This window comes from Ceratotherium simum, chromosome 18 (assembly GCF_057802395.1).
Source record: "Ceratotherium simum simum isolate JZ-2026a chromosome 18, ASM5780239v1, whole genome shotgun sequence".
Classification (NCBI taxonomy): domain Eukaryota; kingdom Metazoa; phylum Chordata; class Mammalia; order Perissodactyla; family Rhinocerotidae; genus Ceratotherium; species Ceratotherium simum.
The window spans coordinates 57661740-57687147 of record NC_141917.1 but is presented as its reverse complement, the minus strand read 5'-3'; the positions used below and the strand labels follow the sequence as shown (position 1 = coordinate 57687147).

Here is a 25408-nt window from a genome sequence, read left to right as displayed (position 1 = left end):
TGGCGCAGCCTCTATGGAAAACGGTATGGAGATTCCTCAAAGAATTAAAAATAGAAATACCATATGATCCAGCTATCCCACTACTGGGAATCTATCCAACGCACCTGAAATCAACAATCCAAAGAGGCTTATGCACCTCTATGTTCATTGCAGCATTATTCACCATAGCCAAGAAGTGGAAGCAACCCAAGTGTCCCTCAACTGACGAGTGGATTAAGAAAATGTGGTGTATATATACAATGGAATACTATTTAGCCATAAAAAAAGACAAAATCGTCCCATTTGCAACAACGTGGATGGACCTGGAGCGTATTATATTAAGTGAAATAAGCCAGAAGGAGAAAGACAAACACTGTATGATCTCACTCATATGTGGAATATAAACCAACACGTGGACAGAGAAAACTGTATTGTGGTTACCAGGGGCAAGGGGGGTGGGGGTGGGCACAAGGGGTGAAGGGAGTCATATATATGGTGATGGACAAACAAAAATGTACAACCCAAAATTTCACAGTTATAAACTATTAAGACATCAATTAAAAAAAAAATTTCTAAGGTCTCTACGTTCAGCCTGCAGGAATGTTATCAATGGGAAACTCCCCATCATATAAACTGTTTAGAAAATAAAATTAAACAGATGATCACGGAGCTGAAGCCCAGGTCCGGCCCCGCAGGAAGGGACCCCCTGGGTGAGCAGCACAGGGACCTTGTCCTTACCTTCCTGGTTCTGAGGACAGGGTGCCCCACCTCTTGGCTGTAGTACCCCACACCATTTACAGTCATATTGATCGTTAAGGTCCCCGAGACGGGTTTCCCAAAGGTATATCTGGAGAATGTTCCATGTGCCTTTGAAAAGAACGTGTATTCTTCGGTTTTTGGATGGAATGCTCTGTATATATCTACTAGGACCATCTGTTGTAGTGTGTCGTTTAAGGCCAATGTTTCCTTATTGATCTTCTGTTTGGATGATCTATCCGTTGGTGTAAGTGGAGTGTTAAAGTCCCCTACTATTATTGTGTTACTGTCTATTTCTGTTTTTATGTCTGTTAATAATTGCTTTATATATTTAAGTGCACCTACATTGGGTGCGTAGATATTTACAAGTGTTATATCCTCTTGTTGGATTGTTCCCTTTATCATTATGTAATGCCCTTCTTTGTCTCTTTTTACAGTTTTTGTTTTAAAGTCTATTTTGTCTGATATGAGTACTGCTACCCCAGCTTTCTTTTCATTGCCATTTGCGTGGAGTATCTTTTTCCATCCCTTCACTTTCAGTTTGTGAGTGTCTTTAGGTCTGAAGTGTGTCTCTTGTATGCAGCATATATATGGGTCTTGATTTTTATCCAGTCAGCCACCCTATGTCTTTTAATTGGAGCATTTAGTCCATTGACGTTTAAAGTAGCTATTGATAAGTATGTACTTACTGCCATTTTTAACTTTTTTTTCTCAGTGTTTTAGTAGTCCTTCTCTGTTCCTTTCTTCTTCTATACAGAATTGATGGTCACTTTAGTTTGACCTCTGTCTGAAAGCTGTACTCTTTAACTCCCCTCCTCCCTCATGTTTTTGATATCATATCCAACCTCATTGTTGTGCATTTGTATCCATTACGTTCTAATCATGGAAATAGATAATTTTTCCTATTTGTGGTCTTTTCTTTTCTTTTCCCCTTAAATCAGTCCCTTTAACATTTCTTGTAGCACTGGTTTCTTGGTGAAAAACTCCTTTAATTTTTGCTTATCTGGGAAAATTTTGATCTCTCCTTCCATTTTGAATGATAACCTTGCTGGGTAGAGTATTCTTGGCTGTAAGTTTTTTCCTTTTAGCACTTTAAATATATCGTGCCATTCTCTTCTAGCCTGTAAGGTTTCTGCAGAGAAGTCAGCTGATAGCCTTATGGGGTTTCCTTTGTAAGTAACTTGACATTCTCTTGTGGCTTTTAGGATTCTCTCTTTATCTTTAATTCTGGACATTTTGATTATGATGTGTCTTGGTGTGGGCCTCTTTGGGTTTATCTTGTTTGGGGCTCTCTGTGCTTCCTGTACCTGGATGTCTGTTTCCTTCCTTAGGTTAGGGAAGTTTTCATCTATTATTTCTTGAAATAGATTCTCTGCCCCCTTGTCTCGCTCTTCTCCTTCCGGGACACCTATAACACGGATGTTAGTGTGCTTGATGTTGTCCCAGAGGTCCCTTAGACTGTCCTCAGTCTTTTTAATTCTTTTCTCTTTTACCTGTTCACCTCGGGTAATTTCTTCTAGTCTTTCGTCCAGCTCACAGATCCGTTCTTCTGTATCCTCTACTCTGCTTTTGAGTCCCTCTAATGAATTTTTCATTTCCAGTATTGTATTCTTCATTTCTGATTGGTTCTTTTTTATATCTTCCATTTCTTTGTTGACATTCTCACTGAGTTCATCTATTCTTCTCCCCAGATCAGTGAGCATCCTTAACACTCTTAGTTTGAACTCTCTGTCAGGTAGGTTGCTCATTTCTGTTTCACTTACTTCCTTTTCTGGGGTTTTGTCCTGTTCCCTTACTTGGAATGTATTCTTTTGCCTCTTCATTTTGCCTCTTTCCCTGTGCTTGTGTCTACGTATTAGGTAGGTCAGCTACGTCTCCTGCTCTTGGATAGGTGACTTTATGTAACTGATGGCTTAGGAGGCTTCCAGTGTGCTTCCCTCAGTTCTCAAAGTTTCAGGGGTGACCCCTATGTGGGCTACGTGTATCCTTCTGCTGTGGCCTGTTTGCTCTCCCTGTAGGCGCCCAGGGAGGCTGAGTTATGCTCCTGGCCAGCTGTTGTAATGCTCAGCTGCTTGTAGTTGTTGTGGGCCCTTCAGTCTCTTTATCAGGTGTGGGGATCCCTAGCACAGTTGGCTGCAAGTTCTAATACCACATTTGTGTTGCAGTATTTCTTTTCAGTGAGTAGGCCCCCACCGTGGCAGGTTGTTAGGCTCAGGGCCTTACAATTGCTGTAACCCTCTAGCCTATTAGGTCTCTTGTCAGCTCTCTGAGGATTGCAGCTGTGTGGGGCTGGCCTCAGGCACAGGAGCACCCAATTGTATCAGGTTTTGGAAGGTGGGGCAAACCTCCTATGTGGGTCTTTGAGAAGCACAAGTCTTCTGCAGCTGACAAGCCCTGCCGCCCACAGGTCCACACACACAGTCAACACAGTCCTGCCCCGTGTGAGTGCCCCGACCTCCCCAAGCGGACCCAGTCTCTCCACGGCGGGAGCCCCACACACTCTGCCACCACCCCACACTCTCCACCCGCTCCTTGTGCCCACCCTGCCCTGCTCAAGTCGGCTCAGTTGCCAGGCTGCAGAGAATCCAGTCACCAATCTATGCAGGCCCACAAGTTGCCTGAGGGCTTGTTGTTGGGTGGGGCCAGTCTCTAGGGTGGGCTGCCTGCCCTGGCTGAGCTGGATTAAATCGGTGCTCTAGCGGGTGGGGCAGACCCTGGGCTAGCAGGCCTCAGGGAGAACTCCAATGGCGTCTGTGTCAGCACGCCCACACCAGGCCACAACAATGGCCGCCGCCAATGTCCCAGCCCCTGGAGAGGTCTCACCCCTCACCGAGATGCACTCAGGGCCTATTAGGTGAGTCTCTTGTCACCAAAGCACTGTACACCTTTCTTTCTGGTGATTTTAGGGTGCTTCCTGAAACGGGTGAGTTTGTGCGCGGGCCCTTTAAGAGCCAGTTTTAGTTTCTTTGTGAACCGGGTTTTCTGGGGGTGCTCCCCAGTGTTTTAGTAGCAGGCAAAGTCAGATATTATGCCACTGGTCTCGATTGTGCTGGGTCCACAAAATGCCCACAGCGGGGGCGCTCCCCGGCTCAGGGCCCCGCGCCTCCAGGGAGGGTGCGTACCTGTGAGCTGCTCCGGCGGCCGTGACGCTGGCGGCTTGTGAAGGCGGCATTTTTCCTCTCCAGAAGGGAGTCTCTGCCTCTTCCACCTCAGTTAGGATTGTCCGTTGTTGCAGGAGTTCCTCTCATCCAGTTTTCAGTTCTGTCTCAGGGGTAATTTTTCCACGAGTAGTTGTAAATTGGCTGTGTCCACGGGAGGAGGTGAGTTCCGAGTCTGCTTACGCCGCCATCTTGATTCCTTATCCTCCCAAAGGTATATCTGGAACAAAAGAACTAAAGGTAGTTAATTTCACAAGCAAGAGACCCCCCCCATGGGGCAGCGGGGGAAGGGTCAGTCTCAGGAAGGCCAGGACCCCGGCAGTGTGGTCATTAGTACAGTGGCTGATATAGGGACACTTCCCCATCCTACATTCCATCCTTGCAGCCCTCCCTGTGGCCCTGAGTCAGAACAGATAATGTCAGGGCACTGTGAGCCTCTGTACCAAGCCTCATGTTTGACAGAAAAAGAGACCGAGGGTCCGAAAGGTCTGGACCCAAGGGCAGCAGGGTGTGTGAAACAACCACTGGGGTTGGCCACACATTGGAGCAGAGCAACACAGAGGATGGAGCAGCTGTGGGCACCAGACAGGCCTGGGCCTAAGTGCCCTAATGAGTTCAACTTCCAACCAGCAATCTGAATTCTCCGAGCCTCAACCAGAGAATGGGAATAAAACTATTGTCTCAGGGATGTTGGTGAAACTTAAATGTACAGATGTCCTGCCTGCTCACAGGAGCAAACTGGGAGGCTGCTGTGAATAAAGAAACAACGCCGGGCATTGCAGTAGGATTTTCTAGACCCCAAAATGTGTGTGCATCCAACAAATCCTTGGATTTTAAAACACACATGGCTGGAGGAGACGCAGGCGGGAAGAGTCACTTCAGCCACAACCTCCAGCAGGGAGCAGAGCTGGGGTGGTCCGGGGCCTCGGAGGACTGCGGTGGCCGGGGGCAGGAAGACGGTGCCTCTGCCGTCCTCTGGTCGACCCTCACTCCAGGCCTGGTCAAGAGTCTTATCGTGACAGGAACCTTCTCTGGAACCCTCTCGGGTGAGCCCACTCACTCGCTGCGGCGGCGGGGCGGGGTGCACCCCTGCCAGGAAATGGGGGTCCGCGGAGGAGGGGCATGGCCTCGGGGGAAGTGGGGAGGCGCCCCTCTGTCTCACCTGGCCTGCACTGTGCCGGTCTCGCAGGCGTCCAGGTTGCGGGTGTAGCGGGGCAGGCGAATGAGGAGTTCAAACGTGGCGACACTGAAGGGAGAGAGCAGAGAGGAGGGGCAGGGGGCCTCCAGCACTGGGCGGCCTCAGAAGAGCAGAAGGTGCTAGAGCCACGACAGCAGAGCCACGGCCCGGGCACCGTCCGAATCCACACCAGCCTTGGCAACTCTCTGGGGATTTTGACTGTCGGCATATTTCCCATCTTTGGAGGCCAGCACCCCATTTTTCTCGAGGCGCCCCGTCTCGTCAGTTTTAGGCCACATGCTTTGAATGCAGCCAATTCCAGCCCGCCCCAGGGGGCACAAGTGGCCAGGCTCCTGGACCCACTGGGGCGTCCCAAGGGTGCTGGTGGCTGGAGCTGGTGGCTCTTTGCTGTCCTGGGAGCATTCAGCCATTTGTCACCCTGCACAACTCGCAGCCTGAGGAGGAGGGAGGGATGCTGAAGAACCTGGTCCCGAGAGCCTTCTTACACGAGCCGTAAATCCCTTTTCTTGGGCTTCCTGAGTTTGCCTGAGCTTCTGCTGCTCGAAACCCACAGCCCTGACCTCTACAGCTCTTCCTTCCAGGGCCTTCCCCCCGAGAGGAGAGGCCCTTGACCACCCCGTGAGGGAGACCTTTAGCACACGGGAAGTGGCTCTGGCCCAGGTTCACTCCCCAGCTCTTGTTACTTGAGCAATTTCCCTAAGGGCTCTCTCAGCCTCAGTTTCCCCATCTGTAAAATGGAAATGCCTCATAGGATCAGGACAAGGGTGAAGGAACAGAAGGAAATGATAGCCTTAAAAAGGAAGGGAATTCTTGGGGCCGGCTCCGTGGCTTAGCGGTTAGGTGCGCGTGCTCTGCTGCTGGCGGCCCAGGTCCGGATCCTGGGCGCGCACCGACGCACCGCTTGTCAGGCTACGCTATGGCGGTGTCCCACATAAAGTGGAGGAAGATGGGCATGGATGTTAGCTCAGGGCCAGTCTTCCTCAGCAAAAAAAAACAAAAAAAAAGGAGGATTGGTGTGGATGTTAGCTCAGGGCTGATTTTCATCACCAAAAAAAAAAAAAAAGGAAGGGAATCCTGACACCTGCTACAACATGGATGAACCTTGAGCACATTACGCTCAGTGAAAGAAGTCAGTCACCAAAGGACACGTACTGTGTGATTCCACTTATACGAGGGCCCTAGAGGAGTCAGATTCACAGAGACGGAAAGTAGAACAGTGGGCGCCAGGGGCTGGGGGAGGGGAGGGGGAGTTAGTGTTTAATGGGACAGCGTTTCAGTTTGGGAAGATGAACAAGATCTGGGGATGGATGGTGGGGAGGGTTGCACAATAATCCCAATGTACTTAAAGCCCCTGAACTGTGCACTTAATTGCTGAGACGATAAATTTCATTATGTATATTTTATGACAATTTTTTTAAAAAAGGAAATGACAAGCCCTCCACACCCTGCCTGGCCGTACTGAGCCCTCAGTGAATGGCACCCCTGTCCTCCACCTCATCATCTGTGTCATCACTGAGTCTGCAGTTTCTCCCAGATCTCAACTCCTAGGATCCTAAGATTCTCTGACTTACCATACTTCTGAACTTCAAAGGCTGTATTGTACACGGGGCCTCGCATTTCAACAAAAATGAACCACTCTCCCAGCACCGGCTGGTCCAACAAGGGGAAGGTCACGTTGATGATGCCTGTGTGAAGAGAGATGGGCCCTCACCCTGGGGCAAGTGCACGTGCAGAGGCGCCCCGGGGACCCTACACCTCCCCCTGCCCCAGGCAGCCCCTCAGGAAAGCTGGAGCCGATGCGGATGCTGGTGGGTCCATGCAGAACGAGCAGCCCGCCAGGCTAAAGAGAGAACACAGGGAGAGGCTGCACCTCGGGTTCCTGGGGGAGCCCTGCGGCCAAGGCGAGGTCAGACAACGAGCTGGACCAGGCAGGGAGACAGGCTGCCCACTCATCTACTCTGCTCCTCACCCAAGGCACTCCCAACCTCACACGGCCGACATTCAGGGCTGGGGGGCTGCTCTGTGAATTGTGGGGTGTTGAGCAGTATCCCTGGCCTCCACCCACTAGATACCAGTAACATCCTCCCCCCAGGTTGTGACAACCCAAAATGTGCTCAGACATTGCCAATGTCCCCTGCGGGCAGAGTCCCCCGGGTGGTAATGGCTTCCCTGAGTGCACATGGACTCTGCCCGCTTCAGAGCAGAGCAGGGCCCCCCACCAACAGCCCCCAGAAACACCACCAGCCTCTGCACAGGGCGCAGTCTGTGGTTTAGGTCGGCGCCTGGAGCCCGGCGGGAGCTGCTCTCTGCGGGAGGAGGGAGCGTCAGGGCGGGATTTCACACTGGCCTCCTAGGAAGCAGCTCAGCGAGGCACTGCTCGGGCAGAGCTGGGGGATCTCTGCTCCTGAGTGGTCCTATCGTGAGGGCAGCGCCCCGGGCTCCCAATAGAGCCCGGAGCCTACAGCGGGCCCACTGCTTCCACCTGCCGCGCCGGAATGGCAAGATGTGAGGGCTAAAACGCGTGTTGCCTCAGATAGTCTGAGAAGCTGAGCCTTTGACAGTTAGAGGACTTTTGGGGCGTATGTGGCCAGCATACAGTTTCCACGGGGCTTCATAAGCCTGCAGCCAGTATCACCAGGGTCCCCTGGGAGGGGGAGGAAATTGCCCCGTTGAGAACTCCCGGTCTATACATATCCCAAGTGGTTTTTTCAAACAGGAGGCTGGCCTTTGCCTCCTCTGTGCTGTTGGGATCAAGTCCCTACACTTCCCTGTGGACTACAGGGCCCTAGGGGTCTTGCTGCTCCTCTCACTCCCCACACCTGGAGCCTCCCTCCTGCCCGCAGTCTCCTTGACATCCCTAGGGCTGCCCACATGCTGGGCCCCTGCCTGGAACACCCTTCCTGGCCCCTCGCTTTGCCTGGCTAACTTCTGTGCCATCTCCACTTCATTGCTAGAAAGGCTCTTCCTCCAGGCAGCCTTCCAGGATTGCCTCTGCTGCCCCAGGCTGGGTGAAAACCCTGTTTTGCCCTCTCTGAGTTTCTATTTCTCCTTCCTAGCACTCATCATGGCTGATGTTATCCTTGTGGTTTAGTTAATGTCTGTTTCCCCCATGGGCTTAAAGCTCACCCCATGTCAGCATCTACTCTGGTGCCCATCAAATATCTGCTGGTAGGAAGAGAGAATGCTAGTGAGAGGGAGGGAGGGAGGCGGGCAGGAAGGGAGGAGGAAGCGGAAGAAAGGAGGCTGAGGGCCAGGCGAGGAGGCAGAGGAAGGCAGGTCACCAAGAGATCGCCGTGAGCCCCACCCCTGGCTCCACCATCACCCTACTCCCCAACAGCCCCGCGTGCGGCCCCCAGCTCAGCACTTAAGGTAGGAGAGCTGGACAAGCCCTGTCCCTAGTTGCCAGCCGTCCCCAGGCATCTCAGAATCAGGAGGAGGGGAGTAGACACGGGGAGGGGTCAAGGCCAGGCAGGGGACCCAGAGGTGTGACACTGCACAAAGGCCACGGTCCACGGGCCTGCTGGAGACCTCAAACTCTGCATCCAGCTCACAGAGGCACAGGGGGTCCAGAGCCCCCAAGGGGATGATGAGGTGGAAGACCTGCAGTGGGAGGAAGGGGAGACCCGACAGACGAGACCCTGATATTCTAGAAAGGTCTCAAGTTGCAGGCAGGTGCCCAGCTGGATCCTAGGCACAGAGAAACGTGGGCAGAGGGTCCAACGCTGCAGAGCAGGGGCGGCGGGTCCCCAGACAGAGCACATTCTACTTTCCTGGAAGGTCTATCACATCTGCCACGCGAAGGTGCAGCCCCCAACCGCAGAAGGGAGAGGGGAGAGGACAGCAGGAGACTCACCACAGCTGAAGGGCTGCAAGTGTCTCTACTCCATCACCCGCGAGCCCTGGGAGTCCTGCAGGGGACGGATGCGCACGGTAAACCGCGGCAGCGGGTGTGTGCCAGGCAGGCGCCGACCTTCCGAACCCTCGCTCTAGGGCAGGGTGAGCATGGAGGGCAGGCCCCAAGATTAGCCATTCACACGGGGGCAAACAGAAGCTCAGGGCATCAAAGGGATGTGTCTGAGGACACGGGAGGAAGGGGCCTCAGCATTAGGGACCTGTGTGCAAATCTACAGAGACAGACAGACGCATGCTTGGCCTGGCCCAGGGTGGACCCGGGAACCGGGAGGGACCGGGTCCCAGTCTTGTGAGATGCTGGGGCAGGGGGAGACCACCCAGAGGGCAGGGAAGGCCGGTGAGTGAACAGAGACCGGGTCTTGCAGAGGGCAGGCTAGTGTTCCCAAGTCAGAGCCGAGGAGGGCAGGCCACTCACCAGGATGTAGGCTTCCAGCTGCAACGAAGACAGACAGAGCAGTGAGCAAACCCCCGCGAGCCCAGCCCGCCCTCCGTGCCCTGGGTCTTTGTCGGCGCATGGCCTGTTCCTCCGGGACAGGCACGGGTGCTCTGATGGGTTGAACCGTGTCTCCTCATCCCAAGATTCGTCTGTCCCGTCCTACGCCCCAGGCCTCAGAATGCGACTGTATTTGGAGATGGGTCTTCACAGAGGTAATCCAGTTACAGTGAGATCATTAGGGCAGATCCTAATCCAAGGGGACTGGGGTCCTTGTAAGAAGGGGCAATTGCAGTCACAGAGACGCACAGAGGGAAGACGACGTGAAGACAGAGGGAGAAGACAGCCAGCTATGAGCCAAGGAGAGAGGCCTGAACGGAGGCTTCCGTCGTGGCCCTCGTACGGAACCAGCCCTGCCCACACCCTGACCTTGGACCTCTGGCCTCGGACCTCTGGCCTCCCGAACTGGGAGAGAATAAATTTCTGTTAAGTCACCCAGCAAATTCATACAGTTACCATTGGCAACGAGGGTGGCCCAGCCCTGTCTCAGGGCCTCTGTGCTCCCTGCTCCCAGTCACGGCCCTGCTCCCCCTTCCAGACTCCCTTCCACCCCAACCAGGGACGGCTCCTCCAGGCAGTCCCCCCAGGCTGCCATTAGAGTCTTTTCTCAGGCAGCCCATGCCAGGTTTCTCGAAGGCCGGGAACGGGTGTTTTCACCCCTGACCCCCCAGCACAAGCCTGAAGCCTGGCATCTAGCAGGGGCCATCAATGCCCAACTGGATAGTCACTGCTGACTCGGAGCACAGAGCTCTGGGTGGAGGTCTACGACTGTGCCTCCTGAACCCCACAGCGTGGCCCGCCTTGGTCCCCACCTGTGGCTGACCCTGTGCACGTGGATCCGTCCCCCTCCGCTCAGGGCTGCCTGTGCATCCAGGGGTGTCCACGTTGAGCCCGGAAGCACTTGGAAGCCTTGCCCTTTGGACTCAATTTCTTATGATCTTCTCCTTCTTGGGCCTCACCCAGCACAGGCCCTCAGCCAACCTCGAGAGGAAAACGGGCCACCGCACAAATCCCAGGCTTTGTCCTTCTGTCAGGTGCATCAAGCCCTTGCGGGCAACAATGGCACAGGAGGCAGGAGCCAGTGTCAATGACGGAGCCATCTCCCTCCTCGGGGAAGGCTGAGGGCGCACAGCCCCCCAACATCTGGGCACAGGGACTCAGCACCGTCCACCCAGAAAGCAAAACACACCCCCAGGGCCTTCAACACCACCCCGGCTGTGGACCCCAGAATCCCACTCCTGGGCCTGAGGAAGGACAACCCAGTGGAAAAGAAGGTTCAAACATAAAGACAAGCCCGGACGCACTTCTGACAACAGCTGAAACTTGGAAACAAGCAAATGTCCGCCAGGAGGGGTGGTTAAGTACGAAGCTTTGCTCTGGCAGAAGAAACTCAGGCACCAAGGTGAGTTTACAAGGCTGCACCAAAACATGGGCGACTTAAAAATATCCAATGAAAGAGCAGCACAGAAAGTTGGGATGATGGGAGTTAAGAAAAAGCTGCATGTACCCCCAGAACTGAGCTTCCAGGCTGGCCGCCCACCGGGGAACTCGGCAGGGTTATTTTCTAGAACAGGAGCCCTGCTGCGGGGGCGTCCGTGTCTGCCCTGCTCAGTGATGTTCCCCAGCGCTAGAACCGCCCGCAGGTAGTAAGCCCTGTACACGTGTCCCCTCGGGGTTCCCTCCACCGAAGTGCCCGCAGACCACATTCACATCTTTGCTGCGTACATGTACAGTTGACTTAAATCCTTTTCTTTACAATCAGTGCCTTTCTGAAAGCTCCTTCTCCAGCAGCATGCCAACAAACAAATGTAGAAGAAACAGCAGAATTGGAAACATCACCACGTTGTAATCATCGCAGCAAGTTTTGATTCACATAACTTTGGAATCACCTGTGGATGCTAGAACTAGCGGGCGAGCGTCTAGTGGGTGACAGGGCGTCCAAAGAGCCTCATGCATCCCCCACAGATTATGTGTTGATTATAAAGGGGAAACAGGGACTTCGTGTGGGAGAAGCCACGCCGACTCTACGGGAACCACTGGCTGCAGTTACATCACCAGCAATGGGACAAAATAATGTCAGGGCCTCCCATACGACGCGCCGGGAGGACCAGCACGGCTCCTGCTGACCCCGCACCAGGATACACAACCTGACCCCAGTCACGAGGAACCAACAGGCCAGCCCGCTGGGGGGCGTTCCTGGAAACAACCGCCTGGACTCTCCAAAAAGGGCAATGCCGTGAAAGAAGCAGAAAGGCCAAGGAACTGATTCAGATTACAGGACGCCAAGAGACATGCCAATTAAGTGCAACATGCGGTCCGGGATGAGACGCTGGACCAGCAAAGAAACATGCTCCGGAGGACATTATCGGAACAACATGGGTTTATATCAGATAATATTGTTGTATCAATGTCAGAGTTCCTAAATGTGATGATTGTATTTTGGTTGTATAAGAGAACGTTCTTCTTAAAGGATACAGGCGGAGGTGTTCTGGGTAAAGAGGTGTGAGATCTGCAAATTATTTTAAAATGACATCACTAAAATAATTTTATAAGTGTATATTATATATACATATCTACATATATGTACATATCTACATATATGTACACACACAAAGAGAAAGCACATAAATGTAGTAAAATGTTTGTAATTGATGAATCCAGATCTATGGTTCTCAAAGTGTGTTCCCCAGAGCAGCAGTAGCAGCAGCAACTGGGAACTTGTTATAAACACAGATCTTTGGGCCTCTCCCCAGAAACTCCTGAAGCAAAAACTCTGGGGAGGGCCCAGTAATCTGTGTGTGAACAAGCCCACCAGGTAATTCTGCTGTACATCAAAGTTTGAGAACCACTGCTGCACTCAGGGCTTGGCCAACTACGGCCTTTGGGCCAAATCTGGCCCTCTGCCTGTTTGTGTAAATAAAGCTTTATTGGCACCAGCCACACCCATGCATTCAAGCATTGTCTACGGCTGAGTCTGTGGGACAACAGCAGATCTGAGTAGTTGCGACAGAACCTACATGGCCTGAGGATGCACACAGATTTACTCCCTGGCCCTTTACAGGAAGTTTGCCGACTCGGCCGCGTGAAGGGTGCATGAGATCTCTCTGTGCTGTTCTTCTGACTTTTCTGTATGTTTGAAGTTATTTCCAAATAAAACATTAAAAGAAAACCAATGCTCTTTTTATGTAAAAATGTTTATTTGGAAGGACAATTGATGGGTTTGATGTGGCAGTTATATTTTCTTTCTAATAAATGTTAAACAAATGCAGGTTATTAGGATTTCAAATGATGATCCACAGCCGGGAGCCTGCACAGAGGGGCGCTGGGCACTGCAGGGCCACTGGTGCCTCCTCATCACAGAGCAGTGCGCCCACCAGTGCTCTGCAGCCCTTTGTCACAAAGACCTCCCCCTGGGTCCCCCAGAGGACATGGAGCCCCAGGAAGAAATCGAGATGGAAGTAGAGATTGGAAGGAGCTGAAGAGAAAGATCGGTGGCTGACGGTGGCCCTGGCCAGCTGGTCTCAAGTGGTGTGCTCCAGGCAGAGTTTTAGAAGCCGATCTCACCTTCTCGCTGACAGGCCTCAGGCCCGGGGTGACTGCGAAGACACCGATAAGCGCTGGAAGAAAGGAGAGAGGCGTGTGGCAGCTCCAGGCCATGGCCGGCCCTCCCCTGGCCCACACCAGCCGCCCACCTTGGTGCTGGGGCCGATACACCGGCTTGTCCGTCTGGATGAACACCGAGGCGCCCTGGCTGTCCACGGTCACCAAGGTCTGGTTGTGGAAGAGGGGACCCTCCTCCACCCGCCGGCCACGGCCCCACACCTTCAGGAGGGCCTGGCCCCGGAGGCCCGTGGGCACCTGCAGGCAGAGCACAGAGCTTTGGGAGGGGGTGTCACCCTGGAAGGGACCCAGGTGTTAGGAAAGCAGTGTGGAGGTCTAGGTCGGGCTTCTCACCTGGAGGCAACTGGTGTACACACCAAGAAACATCTGACAATTTCTGGTACACGTTTTTGGGTGTTACAGCTAGGAGGAAGGGAGTGCTCCTGGCCTCTGGTGGGTGGAGGCCAGGGATGCTATTCAACACCCTGCAGTGCCCTGGAGGCCCCACCGCAAATGTCAACAAGCGCAGGGACTGAGAAACGCTGGTCTAGCCTGACCTCACAGAACTTCTCCTCCTGACTGCAGTTGCAAAGCTATCCTCACCCCTGTAGAGTCACAAGAATTGTCTCTCATCTTGCCCAAAAGCAGTCAAAGCCAGTGAGCAGAGGGGCCGGCCCCGTGGCTTAGTGGTTAAGTGCTCGTGCTCTGCTACTGGCAGCCCGGGTTCGGATCCTGGGCGCGCACCGACGCACCGCTTCTCCGGCCATGCTGAGGCGGCATCCCACATACAGCAACTAGAAGGATGTGCAACTATGACATACAACTATCTACTCGGGCTTTGGGAAAAAGAAAAAAAAAAAAAAAAAAACAAAGGAGGACAATTGGCAATAGATGTTAGCTCAGAGCTGGTCTTCCTCAGCAAAAAGAGGAGGATTAGCAGGGATGTTAGCTCAGGGCTGATCTCCCTCACAAAAAAAAAAAAAGCCAGTGAGCAGAGGATGGAGACCCCAGCCCCTTCATATAGATATACACGTTTATGCATATATACACACACATATACACACGTACATGTCGTTGTCAGGCTGTCCCGTCGATTCCGACTCCTAGCGCCCTGCGGACAGCAGAGCGGAACCCTGCCTGGTCTTTTTACACCATCCTCTCACCTTCCAGCACTCTACCAGACAACACTCCATTGCTATTCATAGGGTTTTCATGGCCAATTTCTTCGTTAAGTGGCTGGCCAGGTCCTTCTTCCTAGTCTGTCTATTCTGGAAGCTCCGCTGAAACCTGTCCACCACGGGGGACCCTGCTGGTATGTGAAATCCCGGTGGCATAGCTTTCAGCATCACAGCCACACGCAGCCGCCACAGTATGACAACCAACAGACGGGCAGTGTGGTTCCCTGACCGGGACACAAACCCGGACCTCAGCCATGAGAATGCCGAATCTTAACCACTAGACCTCCAGGGCTGACAGCGCATATACGTATATGTATATATACCATATATACACACACAGGATACACACATGATCTATGTGCCTCTATGCTTTGTAAACACCGCACATATGTATTGTATGATCCATCTATGTGAACCGTCCAGAACAGGCAAATCCATAGAGACAGAAGCAGATTGGTGGTTGTCAGGGGTTGGGGGAGGGGGATGGGGAGTGACTGCTCTTGGGAACGGGGTCTCCTTTTGGGGTGATGAAAATGCTCTGGAACTAGATAGAAGTAATCGTTGCACAACATTGTGAATGTGCTAAATGCCATTGATTTGTCCACTTTAAAATGGTTAAAGTAGTAAACAAAAAATTATTTTTTGCCACATAGATGGAAAAAACAAAAGCTACTGCAGAGTCTTAAGGATCCACCCTGGAGTTCAAGCTTTTTTAGGGCAAAATTTCCAACATTCAGGGAATGGAACCTATCCTATATAATTCCCTCTGGTTTTTTGAGAGCGAGAAGCAGAACACCCACGCATGTGGGTCATAACTACAGAGGCTCCTTTCATGATGAACGCCAACAAGTCACACCTCCCCGGACGTGACCCTGTGCCAGGACAGCAACACTCGTGGCCACCCCTGTGCGCCTGGCGGGTGCACATTACACGATCAGCAGTTCACACGGGGAGCTACACATACCACCCGTCCTGAAGACCATCCAAATGTGGGGTGTTCCTCTCCCGGGGACTCATTTGTCAGCATCCACCCACGTGGTCCCCCGAGATGTGAAAAGACCCTCGTCACATCACAGCAAACAACCACGCTAAGTTTTGTTGAATTATCAGGCCACCATACCCATTTCACAGATGAGGTGGGGGTGTGCCAGGACCCTCCCTCCCTCCAGCCGCCTCCTCCTGTCTGCTCTGAACAGCATCAGAGGGGCCCTGCCTGCCCACCACTCTCAGGGTGGGGCTTCTCAGGCCTGTGGGTAGCTCCTGAGTGCAATTTATCCTCAGGACCAATCTGAGGCTAAACCTCACCCCTACTCCAATCCAAAAATCCTTACCTGCCCCTGTTTCTGGAAACCTCTTAGCATAGGCCAGAGACCTTTGTTCAAGGAGGAAAAGATTCCAGGCAGCCAGGAGAAGGGGCCTGGACAGGTAGGAGGGAGCTGGTAGGGGCGGTGGAGGACCGTGTGCTGGGGCCAGAGGTGCTGGGAGACAAGGGGCCGCCCCTGAGAACAGAAAGGAGGCCCCAAATTGCAGCCCCCAGAAGAACTTCACCCCTTTCCAAGGAAGGCGTTGCCTCCCACAGGGAGTGAAGACTAGGAAAAACCAACCACGAACCCGCGCTGGGCTCCCTCTGCCTCCCTCTGTTCACAGTGTCCGGGCTGGGGAGAACAGGGCCCACTCTCGGGGAGGCAGCGGAGGATTAGAGGCTGGAGGTCAGCGTGGCTGGTCCCCTCCTCCTGGGGGGTCCACAGCACCAGGTGCTGGGAGGTGCTGAGTCCCCAGTCGTGGCCTTTGGGGACATGAAGTGACTCACCCCAGGTCACCAAGGCTGCAGAGCTGCCATTTCCAACCAAGTCTCCTCAGCACAAAGCGGCAGTCCTACCTGGTCCTGCACCTGCCGGCCCTCCGAGGTCTTTCCGGAAGGTTCTAGACTGAGCTGATCCCCAGCCCCACCTCAAGGACCCACATTTGCTCCTTTAACATCAGTGACAGCCAAGGACTCAGGCGCCGAGATCCAAGCAGGGGAGACATGACAGGCTCGTCAGGGAGGCGGCCAGGAAAAGTCGGTGTCCCCGGAGACCAAGAGCGAAGGCGGGGGGCCTGCGGCCCGACTACAGGAAGAGGCTCCCTGGGCCCCCTCCTCCAGGGAAGGCTGTCTGGAGGTGCCAGTTCTACCACGGGCCTGTCCCCCACCCCGGATAATGCCAGTGCCCTGCCCCGCCAGGCCAGGGAGGTCCCTCAGCTTTGGGCATGGGTCCCAGACTTCGGGGTTCTGTGGGCATCCACCGAGTGTGCCGAGAGAGAAGCAATCAGATGTGCTGGACCCTCAGAGGCTCCAGGTGCTCTTCTGTAACACAGGGATGCGCTGTCGTGCTGATAAGTGGTCATGAGTACAGTACGAGGGGCATGGGACACACAGCAGTCACCCACGGGTGGTGGCAAGAGGTGTCAGGATGCCTTCCCAGATGGAAGCTATGCCAGGCAGAGGAGTTCAGGTGAGGGCTGATGCCACGGCTTGGAAGTCTCCCTGCCACTGTTTCCAGGAGCTCCTGGCTGGCTCCTCTCCAGGCCACTGGCTGCCTCTCTCGTCCTCCTTCTTGTCCCAGGGCCTTTGCACTGGCTGTTCCCTCTGTCTGGAATGCCTTTCCCCCAGATGCCTGCATGTTGGTTCCTTCTGGTCTCAGCTCAGAGGGGCCCTCCCTGCCATATAAAATGTGGCCCCCTCAACGCTCTTTCCCTTTCTCTGACAAATTTTAAAATAAAGTAGAATATTTACTACTCTCTGAGGTGGCCACATTTATGTAATTGGGGTTTTCCTGCCTGACGTACCCCTCACCCACTACCAACAAGGCTGGTGGCTGAGAGAGCAGGGAGCATGTCCAACTTCGTGCTCGGGACTTAAGAGACGCTTAAGAGACATTTGTTACACAGATGCACTGGTAAGTCTGAAAAATCAGAATAAAACAAGCCATCGTGAGGTTTTAGGTATGCTTTCTAGAAAGATCCACCAAGGGCCTCTAATCAGCATCCTTGCTGCACACATGAAAAGGATGAGGCTCAGACTGCGCAGGGCCCACACACGGCAGCCAATGCCAACGCTGGGTCCCCATAGCACTGGCTTCCAAAACGTGTACCTGAAGCTCGCAGGTCAGGCAGGGCCAGGGAGTGGGTGTGGGGGGGGGGTTCCTGCGCCCCAGGAGCAGCTACGCCCTTGTCTGACGCCCACACCACAGCTCCACAGAGCAGCGTCCTCAACCCCAGCGTCACTGACATTCAGGACCGCTCACTCTGCGGGGGCGTCCCCTCACTGCGGGGTGCCAAGCAGCACCCCGGCCTCCACCCACCAGACGCCAGAAGCACCCCCACCCCAGTCGTGACAACCAGAAATGTCTCCAGATGCTGCCAAACATCCTGGGCCGGGGGGACACGACACATCCCTCCCAAGTAGGAACTGCCACCTTAGAGAAAGGGTCCCACCACTGACAAGAGAGCAGGAAGACCTCTGTCCCACAGCACGTAGGCACTAATGACCCACCCCTCGGAGGAGGAGCCCCGCAGACTTCACTCGGATCCTGGGGAAGGCGCAGGAGGGTTTAGAACGATTCTCCATTCAGCCCCTTCACTCAGGGACTCTCTTGAGCACCCAGTAAAAGTTAAGGAACAGCTAACCCAGAAACGCCTACAATTTCACGCCTTGCGAACCTCTTGAAATCCAAAGCCTCCAACTTAAAAACCCACGTCAGAGAATCACCTACAGTGTAGTTTGGTACGTAAAATAATTTTAAAATCACAATATCCGATGCCAGCAAGGATTCGGGGAAGTGAGGTCTCTAACGTACCACGGGGGTGCCGTGCGTGCGCACTGCAGCGTCTGCTAAGACAAAGCAGGGTCCAGTGAGAGGCCTGGGTCCTGACCCCATAACTCCTCCCTCGGGGTGTTCAGCCTACAGCAGGCATCCAGAATGCGAGGACAGCTTCATGCCCACAGACGCCCACAGCTTTCAGAGTACATTATCAAAACCCTGAAAACAATCTTGAAAAAATCCAACCACCTACGAGGTGGGAGGGTTAATAAATTAGTGTACAAAGATGTGTGATAGGATGCTGTTTTCAACAGGATGCAAATTACAGTTACAGAGACAGAGACATGGAAGTGCGTCCATCAACGTGTTAAGAGAAAATAGCAGGAAACACCCTTTAATCGCAACTATGAAAGAAAATGTCTTTATGTGGACAAGGATTTACAGGAAAGAAGAAAAAGTGAAAAGTGTGGGATTATGGATGAGTTTTTTCCTTTTCTAAACTTTTCTTCATCATTCATTTTTTTATGTCACTGCTAATGATTTTTCTCAAAATACATGCAACTTCTCTTGTTCCATTCCAGTTCAATTCTTTATTTCCAAGGTAGGGTTTATGACTCTAAAAATTCATAGCTTACCTTGAGTTTGAGTGTCCCTTTATCTAAAACATGAAAAAAAATGAAAACAGTTAAATTGGGAGCTGTGCCTTCCTGCCTCCCTGAGCTACAGCCTTACAAACAGGGGCTTTCTCAACCCAGAGGGATTTTCTGTAGCCAAACACACATCCTGGGTCACGCTGGTCCGATCTGGGCCGGGCCGGGATTGGCAGAAGTGAGAGGTTTCCTCCGAGCTGGCAAGAGCTGAAGGCCGGAGAGGATGGACAAAGCTGAGCTATTCAGGGGAAAGTTGGCTGGCCTGCATACTTAATTCACTTCATCCCCGGCCCCTGACCAAGGTAAGCTGTGAGGGGAGCAAAGAGAAAACTCGAGGGGAAAGGAACAAGGGGAAGGGTGGAGAGAAAGAAGAAGCGACTGAGGTCCCCAGTGGACCTCACTTCAGTGGATCTAACTAGTCTCCCATCCCCTCTCTCTTCTACCCAAACTGAATCATTTGCCATTCTGACACCTGTCCAGGCTCTCTGGCCTCCAAGACTTGATTAGGATCTACTGTTTTTGCCTCCCAGTGTCCATTCCCCCATCTCCTGCCAGCAGAACCCCAATTTCCTTGGGGGAGCCACCTGCCCAGTTCACAGTTCATGAGGTTTGGTGGGGCTTTGCCCATCTCTCTTGGGGCTCTGGGCAAATCTACAAAGGCCTTCCCCTGGTCACAGTGATTGGTTCAGGGTTGAGCACATGGGGCCAATCAGAGGGAATCCTGGGGCTTTTCCCAGAGATCCTGGGAACCTGGCACTCCCTCTGAGGTTTGGGGAGACACAGGCCCATGCAGACATGGGGCTGGGAGATGGGTCAGTGATGCCAGTGGACTTTTCTAGTAACGAGAGCCCATAAACTCTCTGCTGTGGAAGCCAACCTGATGTGGGTTTCGGGACCCCTGCACTCCTCCTGCCCACCTGAGCTCCTCTCCTAGTGCCCACTCTGGGCCAGCCTCTCCCTGTCTCCCAGGGGACAGGTGCTGCCTCGCTGGCCTTGACGCCCCGCCATCATCTCTCTGTCTCCTGCGGCCGCATCACACTCTGCATGAGGACTGAGTTGCCTGCCCCGCAGAGTACAGGCCCCGAGGCAGGGCCCTGCTCTCGCCACCTGAGTCCCGGAGGCCAGCACTATTGTGACCTGCAGTTGACCAAGGAGAGCAGGGGAGAGGCTGGCTAGGCCTGAGCTCACTCAGTGACAGGCCGGCCCTGAGCCCAGGTCAGGGTCAACACCACAGGGGTGACAGAAGCTCAAGGAAAGGTCTGAAATGGTCATGAGATTCCCTCTGGGCCCCGTCCCACCTCAGCCAAAGCTGACATGGCAGGGTGTCTGACTCCATCCAGACCTGCACCCACAGAACCTGGGCTGCCGAGGATTTCCCAGGCGGGGCAGTGGCTGCCCCTCCTGGGCCTTACTCTCTCCATCTGTAAAACAGAGAGAACGCGGCCTGCCCCCCTTCCCTGCGGGGGTTCTGGAGAGGTGGGGTGGGAGGGAAGCCAAGACGTGCCCAGACTGCCAAGCCCTGAGGGCCACTTTGCAAAGGGAGAGGACGCCCTGATCAGGCACCCAGGGACCTACCCAGGACGGCTCCCTGGTTCCATGCCACTGCCTCACCCCGAGCCACCAGCTGAGCCTGGACCGTGACTTCTCTTGGGGCATTAAAGACGGTCACGCTGATGACTTCCTCCACTCCAGAGCAGAAGACCAAGGGTGCGGTGATCAGATAGTCCCTGCAGGAGAGGACAGCGCGGGGAAGGCCGGGCCTTTCGGACCCACCGGCCTCATTGCCACCCGCCACACCCTAATGGCATTGTCACTTTATGCCTCTGTGTCCCTCGCAGACCTGGGAGCCCCTGGAGACCACAGATGGGCTTCTTCCCCTCTGAAACCCCCAATTAGATAAGAATCCAGCCTCTCTGGATCCGCCCAGCACCACACCCCCTGAGATCTCTGCATTCTGGTCTCTGGCCCTTTTCCTCGCCTCCTTCTGCCACCTGTGTACATGCCGCACCCATAGTCTAAAACACTGTCCCCTGCAGGCTGAGGAACCGGCAGGATCCCACTGCAGCCTCACGGCCACCTGCGAGAAGTGCTAATGTCTCCCACCTACAGAGTCAGAAGGGAAGCCCTGGAGAAGCCAGGTCATGGGCCCAAGTCAGTGAGAGACCAGGATTTGGCCAGACTCCAGAACCCAGTGGAAAGAAGCGAGGAGCTTCCTGCAGCATTAATTTTAAGAACAAAATCCCGAAAACAAACAAAACGGCCCGAAACAGGAAAAGCTGGGTGAACAATGGAATCACAACAGCCCTCTCTGAAAATCGTCAGTGTGACTGTGAAGACACTTCTGGAAGAGAAGTGTCATTATCCCGCTTTCCAGACGGGATAGCTGACCTTGCAGAAGGAGAAGGAACATGCGCCAGGTCACACAGCCAGGCGGGAGAGGGCCCAGGGCGCCCGCAGGGCACCTGACCCGAAGGCCTAGGTCCTCCCCCCCGAGCTGCGGCCCCCCATATTCCGCAGCCTCCCGTGGAAAGTCACAAGGGCTCATCCATAACCACTCAACCCACTCACAATGCAACGTCCAGTGCAAAGGCACCCCCGTTCCAACCGTGCAGAACCGCAGGCACCAAAGGAAACAGGCAAGAGGAGAAACCTCGGCCAGACACTGAGATAGGATAGGAGAGACTTCCACCTCTCAGATCCTCTCTGGGACAACCCCATGTCCACACGCAAAGGGAGGAATTTATACCTTTACTGCACACCATATGCTAAGACGAACTCTAAGACGGTCAGAGATCTAAATGTGAAACTATAAAAGGACAGAGGGAAACATAATCATAGGTTAGGCCAAGATTTCATGGATAAGATACTAAAAGCATGATCCATCGCAGAAATCATTGGTAAACTGAACTTCATTACAACTTCAGGAACAATCTGGTGTTTCAAAAGACACAATGGGTTCCTGGGCATCGCCCAGCCGCAGCACTGACCCTAGGAGCCCGCCGTGCTCTGTCCGGCTTGAACAATGACCAGAGTTCACGGACGCCGCCTTCCCACGGAGACTGTCCAACCCCAGGACTGACCAGAGCCTCAAGGACACCGGGGACAGACCACTGACTCATGCCTCCAGCACTGATGAAGGCGTGCGGAGACCCGCGTTTCGTAGGTGCATTGGCCAGATCCAGCAACGAGCGGCACTAGGAACGACCCTGAGGCCCTATCTCCTGTCGGACACCAGCACAAGTGCCTGCAATGACCGGTTCCTAGTGCGGTGTCTGGCCTCAGCCACGCACAGGGCGCGCACCCATGCCCGGGTATGTCACTGCTCCGTCTGGAGCAGGCAGTGACCCCGGGTCTCACGGATGTTCTGTCTGGATCCAGCACTGACCAGAACATTACCGACCCAGTGTCCTAAGCGCTCTGTCCGACTCCAACAGCAAACGGAGCGAACAGCGACGCTGGGATGGGCGTGTACCGTCTAGAGCACGGGCAGACTCTTGCTCCCTACGTGATGGCGGTGTCCGGCTCCAGCACCGACCAGAGGGTGCAGTGACCCTGGGGAACCTTGTACAGTGTCTGGCCCCAGCAGTGCACAGAGCGTGCAACAATCCTGAGTACGTAATCGTACTATCTGGAGCACACAATCACCCCAAGTTCGGGCTGTGTCCTAACCCCAACACCGACCTGAGTACACAACGCCTCTGGGCTCCCATGTGGCCTGTCCCTCTGCAGCGTGGGAGCAGGACCTCCTTTAGGACAGAATCTTTCCATATGGCTTCCCGCTGACCCCCAGGGCCTCCCACATAGCACGTGCTGAGTGTGTTAGAGCTTCTGGGGAAACACACAATCCACGTGTTCATTTTCCTTGGTCACCTTGTAAAACCCTATCCAGATCTGAGTCGGCATCTTCACCCAAAGGCCCAGAGAACCGGACGGAACCAAATTCGCCTTCCCTGCCATTCCGGAGCCGCAGCTGTTGGCGTGCATGCCAGCCAATCACTGTCAACCCCATGCACCCCGACATCTGGGTTGACACTGGCTTCTCATCCTTTGTCTTGGAAGGTCCCAACCAGAGGAAGGCGGTGTTGGTCAAGTGTAGACAGTACTGGTCTTACAACAGTGCGCAAATCCACACTGCTTTCTGGTCTCAGGGATCCCTCACACGGAAACCACACAAGTCCCAGAGGTGGGTACCCGGAGCTATTCCTAAAACGGGCTCCTTTGGGCTGATGGACCACAGGTCTGCCTAGAGGCCGGCTAATCTGGAACCCCAGGCTGGCAATGTGTGTCTCCCAGCATGGGGATTCCATTCCACTCAACAGTGGGTAAGATCCCAAGATGATTTTCGTCACAGGCAAACCTGCCTGAGAACGTTCAACACTCTGCAACACAGGGACTCTGGACTCGGTCCTTATAAGGCGGGGTCTCTCCCCGAGGGCCAGGTCAGGCTTTCAGATGGGGCTGACCTGTGCCCGGCAGGATGTTTAGCAGCATCCTTGGCCTCCACCCGGTAGATTCCAGAAGCACTGCCTCTCCTTAGATGTGACGACCCAAAACATCTCCCGAATTGCTGAGTGACCCCAGGGAGAGAAAAATCATCCCCTGGCTGAGAACCCAGACTCTAAGCAATGCCAGCTTTGAAAGCATCAGGACAAAAGTTTATCATCGGGTTCTAATTTCACAAGGCCCAGGGGAGGTGAACACATTGCTCGAAGCACAGGATAGTCTTACTTTTTAAACTGTGATCCAAAAGGAGCAGCGACGCCACCCACCTCAGCCCACTGTGGACCTGTTTTCTGGGAACTCCTAAACGAGGGTTTCTTGAACAAGGCTCCTAAAGGCCAGCTGGACTAGAGCGCTGAGCGTGAGCAGCTGGAGGCCGCCCCGCGAACCCACAGCCCTGCAGGGTTCCCCCGAACTTGGCAGGTCTGGAAATATTCCCCATGAAGCCACCTCATGGGAAATTCTCCTAAGCAGCTAGTTAATTCACCCCATCATGGTGACAACCTGTCAGAAGCTCTGTAAGCAAACTTCAAGAAAAATGTGGAAACAAAACAATCATTTCCTCCCCCCCACACCCCACCCCCTGCCAAGGAAAACGGAATGGTAGGTCTCTCCTCCCACTTCTCAGCCAAGACACGCACCTCTTACCTTCATGCCACGGACAACTCGAAATCGCCACCCAAGCCGACAGCCCCGATCACCCCACGGGGGCGAGGTGGGGGTAGAGGTGGCCTAGTAGCCTTAGCTCTGGGGAGTCCCTATACCGCCAAGGGGCCACTTCTGAAGCCTCAGGGTGCCCCCTTCCCAGTCGGACCCGTGGGGGTCTGGGGCAAGACTCAAGGTCCTGCCCAGCGCGGAGGCTGTGTGGCCTTGAACAGGTCGCTGCATGTCTCTGAGCCAGTGCCCGCGACCCCCACCCCGAGAAGGCGGCCGGCCTCCTCTCTCTCCCGGGACTACTCACGGGGCCTGCGGCTGCGCGGCGCGCACCCCTTCCTGCGGCGACAGCAGCAGGAGCCGCAGCAGCGGCCCGAGCAGGGCGCCCCACATTTTCCGGCTCCGCGGGGGCACCGCGCCCGGGGAGGGTGCCGGGCCGGGGCCGGGGCAGGGTCGGGGTCCGAGCGCGGCCGTCCCCGCGGCGCCGCCGGGGGCCCTGTGTTCGCAGCCCCTGCGCCTTGCGCCCGGCGCCAAGCGCCCCGCTCCGCGCCGGGCCAGGCTGGGGCAGCCCGGGGCCAGCCCCCTCCCCGGACCCGCCCTCCCCGCCGCCCGCCCCGCCCCCGCTCCCTTTCCGGGATTCCTGCCTCCACAAACTCTCCCCACTCCCTCCCGGGACCCCGCCCCCGCCGCCTGCCCGCATGCACCCTCAGACCCCGCCCATCCCCTTCTCCCTCCTCAACCCGATCTGCGCCCCCCTTCCGCCAACCCTGGCCCCGCATCCTCACCTGAACCACCCTTCCCTGGACTGTCCCCCCATCCGCCCTGCCCGCCTCGCTAGCGGCCCCCTCCCTGGACCCGCCCCTCCCCGGGGTGCTGCGAGCGCACGGCCATCACCCACAGCCCGCAGGGCGTACTGTGACCACCCCTTTGCCGCCCCAGCCTGGACCTGGCGACCTGTACAGTGTACGTGGCCTGAGGAGCGAGCCCTTTGGGGAAACTGAGGCTGGCCCGGGGGTGAACTTTCCAGGCCCGCAGCTGCCCCCAGGTCCCTGGCCCCTCCCTCGCTGGGCTTCCCTTCCCTTCTCACATGTGGCAGAGGTGGGCAGATACCCCTTCCTCTCCCAGGGCAGGGTGCCCCCTCCTGCCCCTCCCACTGTCCCTAACTCAGCGATGGCCTGGCTGTTGTGGGTCCTCTGGTGGGGGCACCTCCTTTCTATGTCATGTCCAAGTCCTGTCCCCCCTCCCTCCAGCATCCCCCACAACTGGCTCCATTGGCCCCTCTAGTGAGGACCCTCCAGCTACCAGGGCCCTTCTTTAAAACTCTGGTGCTGACCACACCACCCTCCTGCCCCAATCCACGGGACTCCCCGATTATTGGGACCAGCTCCAAACTTTGGGCTGCCCTGCGTACTGCACCTCCCCCTAGTTCCTTGGACACCCTATACCAAGCCTGCTGCCTGCCTTTGCTCAGACTCTGCCCCTCTGCCCTCCTCCTTTGCCTCTCCAACCCCGTTTCTTCTGGAAGCTTCC

The 25408-nt window shown here is 54.8% G+C and overlaps 1 protein-coding gene across 1 annotated transcript in view; it reads right to left on the bottom strand.

The window, feature by feature from the left end:
- The window catches only part of CPAMD8 (C3 and PZP like alpha-2-macroglobulin domain containing 8), a 97262-nt gene extending 72894 nt beyond the window's left edge, over window positions 1-24368 (bottom strand). The window contains 10 exon segments of the mRNA XM_087443060.1: window positions 718-826; window positions 5056-5182; window positions 6663-6776; window positions 8945-8999; window positions 9419-9436; window positions 13061-13113; window positions 13189-13354; window positions 18710-18732; window positions 20300-20451; window positions 24186-24368. Coding sequence (XP_087299186.1) covers window positions 718-826; window positions 5056-5182; window positions 6663-6776; window positions 8945-8999; window positions 9419-9436; window positions 13061-13113; window positions 13189-13354; window positions 18710-18732; window positions 20300-20451; window positions 24186-24271 — 903 coding nt within the window. The 5' untranslated portion in view covers window positions 24272-24368.
- Between the last annotated feature and the right edge of the window lie 1040 nt (window positions 24369-25408).